This window comes from Amphimedon queenslandica, unplaced genomic scaffold (assembly GCF_000090795.2).
Source record: "Amphimedon queenslandica unplaced genomic scaffold, v1.1 AMPQUscaffold_13520, whole genome shotgun sequence".
Lineage (NCBI taxonomy): Eukaryota > Metazoa > Porifera > Demospongiae > Haplosclerida > Niphatidae > Amphimedon > Amphimedon queenslandica.
In genome coordinates this window covers 553,807-569,721 of record NW_003546244.1, presented here as the reverse complement: position 1 = coordinate 569,721, position 15,915 = coordinate 553,807, and the positions used below count along the sequence as shown (strand labels likewise).

General features: G+C 37.0%; 5 protein-coding genes across 6 annotated transcripts in view; 4 read left to right on the top strand and 1 right to left on the bottom strand.

The window, feature by feature from the left end:
• The window catches only part of LOC109581405 (uncharacterized), a 3,821-nt gene extending 2,941 nt beyond the window's left edge, over positions 1–880 (top strand). The window contains exon 2 of one of the 2 annotated variants that reach the window (XM_019995483.1): positions 208–880. In XM_019995483.1, the coding sequence (XP_019851042.1) occupies positions 208–790 (583 nt within the window). In that variant the 3' untranslated portion in view covers positions 791–880. The remainder of the gene's footprint in view (positions 1–207) is intronic. The other variant, XM_019995480.1, reaches the window with a different exon arrangement.
• Positions 1–10,587, bottom strand: part of LOC100637779 (transformation/transcription domain-associated protein) — a 31,203-nt gene extending 20,616 nt beyond the window's left edge. Inside the window, exons 1-34 of the mRNA XM_019995471.1 lie at positions 10,458–10,587; positions 10,309–10,358; positions 10,168–10,243; positions 10,053–10,087; positions 9,916–9,987; positions 9,831–9,863; positions 9,695–9,778; positions 9,554–9,610; positions 9,379–9,495; positions 9,229–9,303; positions 9,091–9,179; positions 8,943–9,039; positions 8,733–8,871; positions 8,363–8,589; positions 7,713–7,858; positions 7,484–7,620; positions 7,027–7,158; positions 6,345–6,480; positions 6,165–6,222; positions 6,027–6,119; positions 5,873–5,969; positions 5,703–5,797; positions 5,483–5,648; positions 5,343–5,430; positions 2,725–2,893; positions 2,526–2,636; positions 2,319–2,408; positions 2,184–2,264; positions 1,951–2,131; positions 1,807–1,902; positions 1,719–1,743; positions 1,433–1,666; positions 1,214–1,325; positions 926–1,108 (exon numbers count right to left, since the gene is read on the bottom strand). Of these exons, the coding sequence (XP_019851030.1) occupies positions 926–1,108; positions 1,214–1,325; positions 1,433–1,666; positions 1,719–1,743; positions 1,807–1,902; positions 1,951–2,131; positions 2,184–2,264; positions 2,319–2,408; positions 2,526–2,636; positions 2,725–2,893; positions 5,343–5,430; positions 5,483–5,648; positions 5,703–5,797; positions 5,873–5,969; positions 6,027–6,119; positions 6,165–6,222; positions 6,345–6,480; positions 7,027–7,158; positions 7,484–7,620; positions 7,713–7,858; positions 8,363–8,589; positions 8,733–8,871; positions 8,943–9,039; positions 9,091–9,179; positions 9,229–9,303; positions 9,379–9,495; positions 9,554–9,610; positions 9,695–9,778; positions 9,831–9,863; positions 9,916–9,987; positions 10,053–10,087; positions 10,168–10,243; positions 10,309–10,358; positions 10,458–10,527 (3,651 nt within the window). The 5' untranslated portion in view covers positions 10,528–10,587. The remainder of the gene's footprint in view (positions 1–925; positions 1,109–1,213; positions 1,326–1,432; positions 1,667–1,718; positions 1,744–1,806; positions 1,903–1,950; positions 2,132–2,183; positions 2,265–2,318; positions 2,409–2,525; positions 2,637–2,724; positions 2,894–5,342; positions 5,431–5,482; positions 5,649–5,702; positions 5,798–5,872; positions 5,970–6,026; positions 6,120–6,164; positions 6,223–6,344; positions 6,481–7,026; positions 7,159–7,483; positions 7,621–7,712; positions 7,859–8,362; positions 8,590–8,732; positions 8,872–8,942; positions 9,040–9,090; positions 9,180–9,228; positions 9,304–9,378; positions 9,496–9,553; positions 9,611–9,694; positions 9,779–9,830; positions 9,864–9,915; positions 9,988–10,052; positions 10,088–10,167; positions 10,244–10,308; positions 10,359–10,457) is intronic.
• A 445-nt stretch (positions 10,588–11,032) lies between these two features.
• On the top strand, positions 11,033–12,250 carry LOC105312472 (major facilitator superfamily domain-containing protein 1-like). Its single transcript, XM_011405152.1, has one exon. It carries the CDS (start codon positions 11,033–11,035, stop codon positions 12,248–12,250), a length of 1,218 nt encoding a protein of 405 aa, XP_011403454.1.
• Positions 12,251–12,402: 152 nt separating this feature from the next.
• LOC100637654 (major facilitator superfamily domain-containing protein 1-like) lies at positions 12,403–13,785 on the top strand. The gene has a single exon (XM_003382666.1). The coding sequence runs from the start codon at positions 12,403–12,405 to the stop codon at positions 13,783–13,785; it is 1,383 nt and encodes a 460-aa protein (XP_003382714.1).
• An 822-nt stretch (positions 13,786–14,607) lies between these two features.
• LOC105312462 (major facilitator superfamily domain-containing protein 1-like) lies at positions 14,608–15,891 on the top strand. The gene has a single exon (XM_011405136.1). It carries the CDS (start codon positions 14,608–14,610, stop codon positions 15,889–15,891), a length of 1,284 nt encoding a protein of 427 aa, XP_011403438.1.
• The last annotated feature ends 24 nt before the right edge of the window (positions 15,892–15,915 follow it).

Genomic DNA, 15,915 nt, shown 5'->3' with positions numbered 1-15,915 from the left:
AAAGAACTACAATATTGTATATGAAGGAGAAATAAAGAATGTTTACTGTAATATGGAGGAGCTGTGTGGTTCAGGAGGAGGATGGACAAGACTAGCATATCTGGATATGACTGACTCTACACAGAACTGTCCTCCTGGGTTTAGACCGTACCAGTCAGGAGGAGTTAGAGCTTGTGGTAGAACCAACTCAACTGAAGGCACTTGTACATCAGTTCAGTTTCCATCTAATGGTATCAGCTACTCTCAAGTGTGTGGTAGAGTAGTGGGATATCAGTATGCTTTACCTGATGCTGTTTATCCAGGAGACTATTCAGGTGAAACGTATGGTAGTGTTATTAGGCCAACTTACAATGACATTAATTCTTATTATGTTGATGGTGTTAGTATCACTCGTGGGTCTCCTCGTCAACATGTCTGGACACTGATGGCTGGACCAAGTGATAATTTCATTCATGTGAGTGTGGATGGTCGGTACCATTGTCCTTGCTCTCAAGGTAGTCCTCAAAACTCAACTCTTCAGTCTTTCATTGGTAATGACTACTTCTGTGAATCTGGTAATCCTTCTACTGATGGTTCTGTTCAATATATACTCTATTCATCTGATCCATTGTGGGATGGTAAAGGATGTGGTAGTCTTGAAGGTGTTTGTTGTGCAGCTCCTGGTCTTCCATGGTTCAATAAGATGCTAAACACTACCACTACTGACTACCTTGAGCTGAGGGTGTGTGCTGATCAAGGAACTCAAGATGAAGATGTTCCTGTTAGCTATTACGAGCTTTATGTCAAATGAAGAGGATATACTTTCAACATTTCCATACATGTAATATTGTGTGCAGTAATGAATCATTGTGTTTCCTTCCTTATTGTTGCATATTTATCATGATACAATTTAATTAGTTATAGAAATATAATATTTAGCACTAACTTGTTTCCTAACAGCTTCATTTGGTGTGATTATTTCTTTCACAATGTGCCTGGTCACTGCTGAGAATGACTTTGACTGAGCTGGCTCAAGGTTTGCCTTGTTCTCTTCTGATAGTGTAGAATTGCAGAGCTTTAACATCTTATCAATCAGCTCTTGTGCTTGAATAACAGTACCAGAAGAAACCTAGAGAAAAAAGAAAGAAGAAAAAAATAAAAATATGCAAACAAACACAATGACATGCTTTACTTTACAAAAGGATTTAATAGTGACAGTTTCTATACAACTTACTTCATTGCTAAGGTCATGAAGTACAAAGAGTAAAGCCATTAAGAAAGTCAACTGATGGTTGATGACCCATTTCAGTGGCATCTTATCCAAAAAGAAACCAATTGCCCAGCAGCTATAAAAAAGATACATGTAACCAGACTAAAAACATATATTTTAATTCTTGAAATAGTTAAGCAAAATAATGATGTTACAGGCATGATGACTTCATATAAAACTTACCCTCCGCTTTTCGCATACCAAGCTCTCTCATAGCAGCAACCACACAACTTCTCCACAGCCACCTCAAACAAAGGGAGCTCAGTTGCCTTCTCTCTATCGCCTATAATAGTTGCAGCTGTGTCTACAACAAAGGTGAGTGCCAGCTCAGCTATACGATAGAGCTCCTTCTCTTCACTGGCAACACATTTAGCAATTGCTTCCAGTAAAACATACACATCCATCGTATCTGGAGTCCTGCAGATGAAATATATACAATTAAACAAAGGACACATTCGCTGGGTCTTACAGGGACTTGAGAAAACTTGATGATGCTGTAATGAAAAAAAAAAAACAAAATAAAAATGCATACATAAGAGATGTAAGAAATTACTCACAGCATTGCTGGACGACTGCTACTGATATTATCTGCCTAACAATACCAGCAAGAAAGACAACAGCTTCGTTCCTCAAATCACGTAGACAAGACGCAACTAGATAAATAAGCACAAATGCATAAGCTAATGCCGCAATAATCTTACTGAACACTCCTTTAAGAGCCGTCTCAAAAGCATTCCTTGCTATCTTGTTGGTACACTGAGGGAGAGAAATATGCTTGAGTCTGTTAGCATTAAACTCCATCGGCTGATAATGGACCTGATTCAATAACTGATACAGATCCTTGTCAGCATCAGAGAGATTGAGAACACTGATCAGATAACTCTATAATAATAAATACAACTCATATTATCCATTATATAGAGACAGTCCAAACTTGTAATAGGATCCATGCTTGCTGTCTATAGAACGGGTCAGTGCTGTGAGGCTTCAATAGTTTAACTGCCACTTCCACTGCCTGTAAATACCCTCAGATTCATAAATGATGCACATTGTGTGTCTATACACTCACTTTAGCTACAGGTATTTCAACAGGAGTCTCAGCATCAGGGAATGATATCAATATAGCCGGACCATCAATAAGGTTCTCATTATACTCCAACTATAATAAAATTAATAAAATAATTAAAATAACAATACTACAATGACACTATCTACATCTAAATCTACACATACACGGCATGCCATGTCATGTTAGCAGAGCAGCTGCTGTGTTTACCTGTTGTGGTGATGTGAGCATTTTCCTGTTGCTGCCGCCAAATTTTCCCAAAACTCTGAATGCAACTTGAGCAATATTCTCGTCAGGATTATGGAGTGTCTGCCACAAAGCCTTCAAAAGAAACACAACATAAATAAGGCTCACAACATAATAATAAGACACACAAGGTATAATAAGGCGTAGCCATTGGACGACTCACTTGCATTAGTTGTGCCCTAACAGGTTGTATGTGCTCGTATAAGAAATCAGGTTGGAGGTTATCAACGCAGAGCTCAAGTGTACGGAGTCCTTGACTGATGAGGGTCTGCGATCCATTGAGTGCTGATACCAGCGGATCCATTAGCAGGTGGAGGTAAGGCAAGAGAGAACTAAACACAAAAGAGAACACGATACAATAATAATACAACTGCTTATGTGTAGTACATACTTTACATTACAGTATTACTTAGACACATTCTGATACTATTCTGTACACCTGGAATTTACTTTTATCAAGTGTAGGCGTACCACAAGCTATGCCTCATATAATAATACAATTGTAGTAGTACATATTCTACATTAAAGTATTATTTAGACACATTTTGATGCCATTCTGTACACATGGAGTTTACTTTTAATGAGTGTAGGCGTACTGCATGCTATGCCTCAGGAAATGTCAGTGTTTATATTTTTTTCTTGGAATGTGCATAACAAATTAAAAGAAGCCAGAGAAAGGGAGGGAGGGAGAGGCCGCACAGGGAGATCAGTTGCACTAAATAAAATTCCAAAACTAATAAATAACAAGCAGATGAGCTATGAATATTTAATTAATTAAAGAAAATCAGCTTCTTAGCTATAAGAAAGGAAATAACAAAATCTGTTGATGCTCTCAGTTCATCATCAGGTTAAACTGTCAGTTCACAGCTCCTCTGTTTGCTGCCATCCAGAGACAGTTTAAGAATATGAGTCTAAGGTATGATGAGAGCTCTTCCTGGTGCCAGCACTGGAGCTACAAGTATCTCTTCCTATTCTTGATATCCTCCATAAGGTTTGCTTCAAATTACTGTGTGGAGCTCCCCAGTGGGCTAGAGGACACTATTATTAAAGTGATGGGAGTCACTACTGCAGAATATGATTTACTCTTCTCTGTCTCTGCCTGGCCTAGCATAGTCCTTTGTTTGATTGGTGGAATAATTATTGATAAGTTAGTGGGACTGAGACTAGGACTGCTCATTGTTGTCAGTTCTGTACTAGTGGGTCAAACTATATGGGGAGTAGGAGGACTTATTGATAACTACTTTGTTATGCTGGTTGGTAGGTTCTTCATTGGAGCTGGTAATGACTTGACCGTTATCATTGATCATGCTTTTAAAGCTCTCTGGTTCAAAAAGGACCTACAACTTGCAATATCTGTAGATGCGAGTCTAGGAAGACTAGGAGGTGGGCTTGCCCTCATTCTCCCTCAACTGATATACAATAACATGGAAAACATTTTCAACAAGCCCCAACATAGACTGAGTTTCACATTATTCACTGCTTCTGGTGGAATGATCATTGCAGTGCTATTCAGCATTGCAGCAGTCATCATGGACTACAACAGAGAAAAAAAATCTGCAGAAGTCGTGCAGAAAAACAAGTCAGGAAGCTTTAAAGCAATCAGCCTCAAAGGCATCAAGCAATTTGGTATCCTCTACTGGCTAGGAGTGGCCATAAACATCACTTACTTCCCCATATTATTCTCCTTTGTTAGCATTGGGCAGGTATTCTTTGTGCAAAAGTACAAGATTTCCCTTGAGCTGGCAAGTTTAGCAAATTTCCTGGTATTTGGCAGTGCCACAGTGGTAACAATAGCAATTGGAGTAACCATCAACCAAATTGGCTTCAGACTATACTGGATGCTAGGAAGCATACTGACAGCACTAATAGTACATACCATGCTGATGTTTGGTGGCATGCAGACGTATATTCCATTCTTAGGAGGCATACTATACTCCATCTCTTTCTCAGCACTGGGTCCCATACTGATATCCATACCCGCATTACTCATTGATAGAGAGTACCTGGCAACAGCGTATGGAATCTATAAGACAGGTTACAACTTGATAGTAGCCATCATGATATATGTGACTGGCTTGATAGTGGACAATATAGGATACTTTATACTGGAAGGAGTCTATACTCTACTGGTACTCCTTTGTGTTGTCTTTGTGCTACTCATGATCATCATTGATACTGCGTCAGTTAAGACGAGGATTAATTTCCCCTCATCTTGGTCAAAGTGTATGAAAGAGAAAGAGGAGGAGGAGAGAGAGGAGGAGGGAGGGAGCAAGGACAAAGATAATTTGCTAGAGACAAATAACGAGAGAGGAGAGGTTACCAAAGAGAGAAGCAAAGGCTCATTCAGACTAAAAAGACTTGATTAAAAACTAAAAGGAACGCGACAACATTGCACTTAATCTATTTGCCACACTCAATCTATATAGTCCGCTAGTCATATTGCTCGTGAAAATATAATCTTATCTTACGATATTGGAACAATCAACACAAACAAGCTACTGACACATCCAAACTTTATAATAATATTTTTGTCATTAGTAATGTTTCTCTAGTCACTTATTTATCCTTACAGAGCCAATTCAAATAAGAGTACGGGCACATGAAGAAATTGTTTATTTATTATAGCAATAGCATAACATGAATTGAGACAAATCCCCCAATTTGAACATCAAAGCACACATGAATGTAATGTACATTGTACATGTACATTCCTGATTCCTTTATAAACATCTTTATATACACAGAGAACATGTACGTAAACAGGATGCATTAATTTAATACCTGAGCCTCACTGGAACTGTCAAACACAGCTCAACAAACAAGTCTTTCATATACTGACGATGCTGAGCACTCTGCAATCGATTGAGACCTACCAAACCACACCCATCAATGACCACACCCACAGATCTAACGGTACCAACCTTGCAATAGATTTGATAGTAAAGGTAGGAATTCTTGATACAAGAGTTCGTGGCTGCCGCCTCCGATAGAGCGGAATAAAGCTCTGAGGAGAAGGAAATAGTTACAAGGTTCCTTGCAAGTATTGGCCAAACTCATCGACCGATTGACTATTTCATGAAGATGAGGCTAAAGACAAAGAGAAGGGTTAGGTGTGATAGCTACATATATTATGAAACTAACTTTTAGCATCAGTTCATTCTCTTGGGCAAAGAGAGTAACAGAACCAAATACAAGCTTAAACATCTTCAGATACAAATTTGATTTGTCATTATTAGCTTAAGAGGTGAGTAAAGGAATAGAGGAAAAAGACAGGCAATACATCAATATTGTGATAGTAACTAAATTAGTACCTCCAAGGTCTTCCATCCTTTTTAATAAGAAATCTAATAATATGCCAGCAAACGTAGCTGATGTGGTTGCATTAGCAAGGAAGGAATTAGGAATAATCTAGAGGAGAGACAGAGAGAGAAGACATGTACCTGTACAATTAGAATAAGGTCTAACCTGGAGTGCGTAATTGTTTTGTACTCTCTCAACCAAATACTCTATCACCTCACTGAATATTTCTTTAAATATAGGAGTGGCAAGCATGGTGTACTGTAGAAACTATTAGAAATTTAATAATATCAAAAATCAATTTACGATTCCAGCGAAATGTTCCAAGACTTCTTTCTCCTCTTTCGTCTTTACAGTTTGACAACTAAAAAACAATTAATAATAATAATAACAAATAATAATAATAATAATAATAATAATAATAATAATAATACACAAATGCCACTACAATAGTCATTTCCTCATTATTAGTGAAGGCCTCATTACTTTGAGTTCCTAAGGACCAACACTCCGTTGGGTAGCATTGTCACACGATAGATATCCAAGGCCATCAATCCGTACTTGAGCAACCTAAGGAATACCTCAGTCTCGTGTGACTGGAACGTCTTCTGTGGCTGAGAAGCTAAAAAAAGGAATAAAGAAGGAGATTAATATATGGACTATAAATTAAGTCATACATACATGTACATGCAATATGATGTAATATACATGTACATTGGTCAACATGAAACTCAATAACTGGTTCATAATCTCTTGTTGACCCAACACGTGTGTATTGCATACATGTATGTACACGTACAACTGCAGTACTGTGTGTACTACAAATGCACAATTGGTTTATAATTTTGGATTTCTGCTTAAAGCCACAAAGATGCGTGTCTATGGGTGTGGGTACATGTTGCCTAGAAGACATTAATTATAAATTTCATGCTAATTGGCTATGATATGAATACACAGGTTTGCATGCCAAATGGTATATGATACTAATGCCAAATGGTACAGTATTATGATACTAATCATTAGTATCATAATATACCATTTGGCATGCAAACCATGTACATTGATGTGTATTCGTATCATAGCCAGTTAGCATGAAATGATGCATTTTGTATAAGAAATAAATGATGCAAATAAGATTCACATTCTTTCCTTCGTTCCTCTTCCTTACCGTAATCAACAGCAGATCCAGGGAGTCTACACGAGCCTGCTCCCCAAGTGATGGTCTTCATACCACAGACCAAGGTCTTTACAATAGCCCTGCAGTCGGGTAGGGAGAATCCCATCAAATGAGAACTGCCATCTATATCATAATAAATAAAAAACAATGAGACCATGTTTGATTGATGCACTGTACATGTACATGTACCTCATCCTCCCTCTTCTCTATTTGATACCGTATAGCACTAAAAATTCTAGGGCTGTAAATTTCGTAAAAATCTATTTCACGAATTTAATTTTCGTGACTTTACATGCATACCGTTTGCCATCTTGTGCCCTAATAATTTAATTTTCACGGAAGTAATTTTCGTGAATCTTCAAAAAAATCGCAAAATCTACAGCCCTCAAAAATTTTACGCTATACGGTAACACAATGTACATGTATGTACATGTACAGGAATACTTACTGGATGGGGTTGCAAATGGTAGGGAAGATCCAACTGAGAGTGTGTTAGAGGATCGTCTTGCTTGTTCAGGTCCATTCAAATGGGATCCGTTGGTAGCCATTTCTTGAGCTAGAGCAGCCATTTCGCTCTGTGGATGACTGCAGTACATAAAAACAAGAGAAACGAATAAAATGCCTTTTTTATACAAAAATACAAAAAATTCGTTGTTCATTACTTTTATGAGACTCACCATTTCTCCAGTACATCAGGGATCTGATACTGAGCTATTGATTGAAACTTTAGTACAAACACTTCCATCATTCTCATAAGGACGTCACGCCCACTCAAGTCCTGATCACTGATCTGACGTATACACTCGACAAGATTCAACAACAACTGGAATGAAGTGAAGTGAAGAAGGCAAAATAAACCCATATAATATCAATATATATCAGAATAAATTATGTAATAAAAATTGGGAATGATTCCAGAGCCATTTTTCAAAAAATAATTTTTCAGAAATTGGCCCATTTTTTAAAATGGCCATAACTCAAAAAATTAAAGTCGGAATTGGCTCAAACTTTCTACATAGCATAAGGACATCAATATGTATCAGAAAATGTAATAAAAATTGGGGGTGATTTTGGACCCATTTTTCGGAAAAAACCATGGGCTATAGTACAGGGTATTTTTCAGAAATTGGCCAATTTTAAAAAATGGCCATAACTCAAAAAATTGAAGTCGGAATTGGCTCAAACTTTCTACTATACATAGCTTAAGGACATCAATATGTATCAGAAAATGTAATAAAAATTGGGGGTGATTTTGGAGCCATTTTTTCGAAAAAAAAAACCATGGGCTATAGTACATGATCTTCAGCTCAAAATTCAATTACATTACCTTGCAAGACATGGTCTGAATGCTAACAGGAAAAGTGTCATCATGAACATTTTTAGAGAACAAGTGAACGGCAGAGGAAAGCTGAGGTAGAGACAAATTGGACCGAATGTGATGAACCAAATCAGCCAGTATACTATAGGCCAGGGACCTGACAGTATCTCTTGTAGTCCAACCAGTACCAACAAGAAGACTCTCATCAAATAACTGATCAATGCAAGGAACAAACTCTAAAAACACAAGCATATACAATGGTATGCAAATATACACAAAAATATACTGAGTTATACAGGGGTATAACAATAATGTGCATGCACTATATCATCCAAGGGTGCAGATATACTAGAATATACAGAGATTTACTGAAACGCACTAGTTCGTAAGTCAGTTGCCAAGACGTGACGAGCTGCTATGAGTAGTTCTCTACGCAAATGAGCAACTTCTTGAGGACAATTTTTCAAGAGAGCTAACATCCCCTGTACCATATTGGGAGCAAACTGATTCACAACATCCTAAAAGAGAGGGGGGACAAAATGGAGGAAAGGCTTTCTGTAGAATACATGTAACTTCTTCCATACCCTACCTGGTAAATTCTGATTATGTACGCAAGAAAGGATAAAAATTTAATTTGAACGGCTACAAAATCGACATAAACCTCCTTATTAAAACCAGCTGACAACCTTTAGAGTTGTATTAAAGTATGGAGTCATGTGACATCAATATACATGTACCTGGCTTTATCAGAAGGCTGTAGCGTAATTGTTTTAATAGTGAGTGGAATTAGGTCAGCAACCCACTGATGGACTGACTGCTTGTATAACTGAGAGAGAAAGAAGACAGATATAAGAAGAGAAATGACATTCGCTAACCTGATACATAAGTACAACAATAATTGGTAACTCAGCAAGGACTTTCAAGGAAGATGACGCTTTAGGCAACACGGACTAAAATTAGAAAAAATCAATTACAAATTCACAAAGGTACATATTATTACAGTAAAATAATGAAGAGAAACTCACGGGATTCTTACTAGCTTCACTTGCTCCTCCTCCAGGAGCTGCAGCTGCTGGAGTGACAGTACTACTAGTACTGGAGACCTCCATACCCTCTGGCTCCTGTGTCTCTAATGCTGAACTCTGGAGGGAAAGAGGGGGAATGGGTTAAACATTGCCACACTAGGAATGAGATTAATACCATTGTTTTAGGAAGGTCTGTATAAATAAGTTTTACAAATTGTAAGAATTTAGTGATCTACAGAGGAAAGGATCATAGAAAAGATAGAAAAGAGAGGTGGAGAATATAAAGAACATCAATTCATCCTAAAAACTGACTCACTTCTGGTGAGTATGACGGACGGAATTGTTTATGTAATTCTATTATAACTTTAAGACAAATGAGGACGTTCTCTTCATTCTCTACCTACAAGTCACATGAACAACTACTTAACTAGATGCATCATGCATCCCAGTACCTCTAGCAGTGAAAACATTGTAGAAAGCAAAGCCTATAACAATATTTAATGACAGTAAGCAGGAGCAAGAAAAAGGTACAAGTACCTTGACGTGTCCTTTTAAATTGTCGTTGGCTGGTAGTCTGTGTATCAGCTCCAAAACCAACTTCCTTAATTGCTAAATAAAAATAATGACAACAACAAAGTAAGAATTATATCAATGTAAATATATATTTATCAAACCTGTGCTGAACTATCAGTCAAGAACTGTGGCTCGCCTACAATAACATTAATTAGCAAATTACATATTTAATCATTATTATTGATATAATAAAGAGTTCGTCATTTTTTCCCTCACCATCTTTGAGTAATTGGAGGAATATCGGTATGGCAGTCTCAAGGAAACTGCTGTAATGTGGTGAATTTACAAAATTCTAAAATATTAATAAGATGGGCGTTAATTAGAATAAGGGTGAAAATTATGAATCTCCAGAGTTACCTCTAGATTTTCACTGACGTCTTGAGCACCCTTGAGCTTAGTATCATCAGCTGATTTGAGAGAGGAAAAACGAAATAAATTATATATAAGCACAAAAATAAAACATAATAAAAATCATAAAAATAAGAAAATGGGACAATTGAGCTTACATGTTGCTGGGTCGACGAGACAAGCTAAATGGCTTCTCAGTTTAGCCATGATTCCTCTTGAGTCGGTCATGGTCACAGTAGCACTGGGACCTCGAGTACCCGCCAAACCCAGCCAAACTGCGCCAAATGTGCAGTGATGATTATAGTGGTCACGTGACTGGCTGACTGGAAAGAAAGGTGTGGCTCTTCTGCAGAAAACTTCATCAAAAATAATGTAATACATTATTTTTGATGAAATTTTAAGTGTATTTCTGTATTTTATAGCTCAACTGTCTACATGCACAGCTCCACAGCTCCTTATAATTTACTTTCCCCTAGGCCTAGCCTAGTTTAATATCAAAAAGATTGCCAAGTATTGATCTAGCCTTAGATAGAAACTACTCTATTCTAGTAAAGTTGGCAAGGTAGAATGTCAACAATTTTACATTGTACTCATATAAGTAATAATAGTTTGATCATTCTCAGTATCAATAAAGAGGATGTCCAGCAATCAAGAAAGCCACCACTGGCTGTACAAGTGGATTTTTCTTTCCTTTCTTTCTTCCCTTCGTCTTATATCAAACTATTGTCTTGAAATGCCCAGTGGGCTAGAGGACACTATTATTAAAGTGATGGGAGTCACTACTGCAGAATATGATTTACTCTTCTCTGCCACTGCCTGGCCTGGCATTGTCCTTTGTTTGGTTGGTGGAATAATTATTGATAAGTTAGTGGGACTGAGACTGGGACTGCTCATTGTTGTCAGTTCTGTACTAGTGGGTCAAACTATATGGGGAGTAGGAGGATTTATTGATAACTACTTTGTTATGCTGGTTGGTAGGTTCTTCATTGGAGCTGGTAATGACTTAACAATTATTGTTGCTAATGCTTTTAAAGCTATCTGGTTTAAAGAAAAACTGCCACTTGCTATATCAATAGATATTGCCTACAGCAGAATAGGAGGAACAATGGCTATACTCATCCCACAGTTAATATATGATAATTTAAACTCAGCTTTTGATAGTCCTAATGTGAGACTTGGTGTTTCCTTACTCACTGCTGCTGGAGCAATGCTGTTGGGATTACTCTTTAGTCTTATTGTCATTTTCATGGACTATGAAAGAGAAAAGAAATCAAAGGGACAAGGAAGGCAAGATGGTTTAAAATCCATAAAAATAGATGACATAAAACAATTCTCCTTTTTGTTTTGGCTAGTGGTACTTATCAATACCACGTTTATACCTGTCATACATTCATTCGTGACCATTGGCCAGCTCTTTTTTGTTCAAAAGTATGGTTTTACCATTCAACTAGCAAACATTGTTAACAGTCTCAACTTTGGCTTAGTCATAATATTGGCACCAGTTGCTGGCCTACTCATCAGTAAATCCAGCACTAACTTGATATGGATGCTTGGCTCTGCATTACTTGGCCTCTCAGTTCATGCAATTATACTACTGCTCAGAAATAGAGACTACATTGTTCCATTTCTAGCAGTTTCACTGTACTCAATTGCTTATTCATTTTGGGCACCATCCTACATGGCTTTACCGGCTCTTTTGATCAAGGAGGACTACATTACTACAGCATATGGAATGATTTCATTTAGCTTCAATGCTTCATTGGCATTGATGATATACTTGACAGGACTCGTTGTTGATAATTATGGATACTTCATTTTGGAGAGTTCGTATTTCCTCATAGTAACAGGGTGCATTGTTTTGGTATTGCTAGTAATCATTGTAGACAGTAGCTCAAGGCATCCAAAACTGATCACGCAAGTCTTAAATTGTCTTTTAAAAATTAGGTCATGAATAATAATTACAATAATTATGTGTTATTCAGTACAATTTTTTATGTTACTATAGCTTTTTTGGCATACACTTTGATACACACAGAGATATTACTATAATTACTATACTACCGGTATGACTATTAACTGTAACAGTAGCAAAGTAACAAAGAAATGGAAGGAGATGAATTATCCAGCTGGTGCCACCACTGGAGCTACAGATATGTTTTTCTCTTTTTCCTTTCTTCCATTCGTCTGATGTCAAACTATTGTCTTGAAATGCCTAGTGGACTAGAGGACACTATTATTAAAGTGATGGGAGTCACTACTGCAGAATATGATTTACTCTTCTCTGTCTCTGCCTGGCCTAGCATAGTCCTTTGTTTGATTGGTGGAATAATTATTGATAAGTTAGTGGGACTGAGACTAGGACTGCTCGTTTTTGTCACTTCTGTACTAGTGGGTCAAACTATATGGGGAGTAGGAGGACTTATTGACAACTACTTTATTATGCTGGTTGGTAGGTTCTTCATTGGAGCTGGTAATGAATTAACAGTTGTTATATGTCATGCATACAAAGCTCTTTGGTTCAAGGAAGACTTGCCACTTGCCTTTTCCATTGATATAGCATTTGGTAGAATTGGAGGAGCAATAGCTCTAATCTTCCCTCAAATAATATATGATAGTCTTACCACAACATTTGTTTCACGGACTGTCAAACTGAGTGCTACTCTATTCATCACAGCTGCTGCATACGTCTTAGTTGGAGTGTCATTCAGCATAATTGTTGTGATTATGGACTACAAGAGAAAAGTAAAGTCCAAGAAAATACAAGAAAAGCGTTCCCGATCTATAACATTGAAGGGCCTGAAGCAGTTTTCAATTTCTTACTGGCTGATTCTTATGTACAATTTCACCTCTGTTCCCATTTTGTATGCATTTGTCAGTGTTGCTCAGGATTTTTACATCGAGAAGTATGGACTTTCTATAGGAGCTGCCAATATAGCCAATAGTTTACAGTTTGGTGCTACAGTCCTATTCACACCTATAGTGGGCATTGTTGTCAGTAAAACAGGTTATTTCATTTATTGGCTATTGATTGCTATTGTGCCTTCTGTCACAGCATATTTAATCTTCATGTTTAGCTACGGGCAGAGTTTTATTCCATACATAACAGGGATTTTGAATTCTTTGGTATACACTATGACAGGACCACCATATCCTGCATTATTGGCCATGATCATTGATAAGGAATACATTACTACTGCGTATGGAATCTCCAGGGGACTTAGCTTCAATGCTTCATTAGCTATTCTGATGTTTGTTACCGGGCTGATCGTTGATGACTATGGCTACTTCATATTACAAGCATTTTATCTTGTATTGACAAGTTTTGGGTCCATTGCACTGGTTCTGGTGCTTTTAATTGACATGACAGTTTCAGAGAAGCTGAAATTAAATTTTCCTGGACCTTGGCTAACTTGTAAAAATGACAAAACAAATAATAAGTTGTTACCTAAGCAAGCTGCACAACAAAAAGACTCAAAAGTACATTAAATATTATAATATGTTTTGGTTAGAATAATAGTAGTACCATAAACAGAAACACGCATACATATTTACAAACAATTATTATAGTTCACATTATGATAGATTGCTCATTCTCCTTTGTAAATTAAGCCTTTTCTCAAGATAAATTAAAGAGCAATAATGCAAGCAAATTGTGCTAGCATGATTTAGAGCATAATAGGGCAAGTTATTATGCTGGCATAACTGGAACATAGTGAGTCAAAAATTTCTAGCTCCATGACTTCAATTCAATATGGCAGATGATACAAGTGCTAGTACAACCAAACTACAGCTTAGTACCCACCTATTGGCAAGTCCAATGACTTAAACTATTCTATTTTTCAGTGATTCAAAGTCATTGGAAAAAATTTTAAATTCTGGCATTATTCCAATATTATTTTTATTACATTTATAACAGATGCATATACATGTAACTTGATAGTTGACATTTGAGTATAGCTTAAAACATGAGCATAATAATAAGCATAATCGGATTCATTTTAAGATGGAATTTATAAAATAGACAGAAATTGAAGCATAATGTGCCTAACCCTAGACTAGTATGTAATACTATTTTAATGTTACTATAGACAATATAGCTACTATACCTAGCTCTGTTGGCATACACTTTTGATACAAAGGATATTACTATTACTACTATTGTATTATAACAATAACAAAGCAAGTGAAAATAACAAAGAAATGGAAGGAGATGGTGAATCATCCAGCTGGTGCCACCACTGGAGCTACAGATATATTTTTCTCTTTTTCATTTCTTCCATTCGTCTGATGTCAAACTATTGTCTTGAAATGCCTAGTGGACTAGAGGACACTATTATTAAAGTGATGGGAGTCACTACTGCAGAATATGATTTACTCTTCTCTGTCTCTGCCTGGCCTAATGTATTCCTTTGTTTGATTGGTGGAATAATTATTGATAAGTTAGTAGGACTGAGGCTAGGACTGCTCGTTTTTGTCACTTCTGTACTAGTGGGTCAAACTATATGGGGAGTAGGAGGACTTATTGATAACTACTTTATTATGCTGGTTGGTAGGTTCTTCATTGGAGCTGGTAATGAATTAACAGTTGTTATATGTCATGCATACAAAGCTCTTTGGTTCAAGGAAGACTTGCCAATCGCCTTTTCCATTGATATAGCATTTGGCAGAATTGGAGGAACACTAGCTCTAATCTTCCCTCAAATGATATACGAAAGTCTTACCACAACATTTGTTTCACGCACTGTCAGACTGAGTGCTACTCTCTTCATCACAGCTGCTGGGTGCATCTTAGTTGGAGTGTCATTCAGCATAATTGTTGTGATTATGGACTACAGGAGAGAAACAACATCAAAGAAAACAAAGGAAAGACCATGTAGTGGTTCCCGATCTATAACATTAAAGAGTCTGAAGCAGTTTTCATTTTCGCTCTGGCTGATCCTTTTGTACAATTTGACCGCCCTTCCCATTTTGTATGCATTTGTCAGTATTGCTCAGGATTTTTACATCAAGAAGTATGGACTTTCTATAGGAGCTGCCAATACAGCCAATAGTTTACAGTTTGGTGCTACAGTCATACTCATACCTATAGTGGGTATTCTTGTCAGTAAAACAGGTTATTTCATTTATTGGCTATTATTCTCTATTGTACCTTCTGTCCTAGCATATTTAATCTTCATGTTTAGCTATGGGCAGAGTTTTATTCCATACGTAACAGGGATTTTGAACTCTTTGTCATACACCATGACAGGACCATCATATCCTGCATTGTTAGCCATGATCATTGATAAAGAATACATTACTACTGTGTATGGAATCTCACAGGGAAGCTTTAATACTTCATTGGCTATAATGATGTTTGTTACTGGTATGATTGTTGATGATTGTGGCTACTTCACATTACAGGCATGTTATGTCGCATTGACAAGCTTTGGGTCCATTGCACTATTCCTGGTCTTTTTAATTGACATCACAGTTTCAGAAAAGCCAAAATTAAATGTCCCTGGACCTTGGCTAACTTGTGAAAATGATGAAACAAGCAGTGAGCCATTATTCAATCAGGCTCCACAGCAAGAAGCCTCAAAAGTATATTAAATATTTATATTTTGGTTCACATGA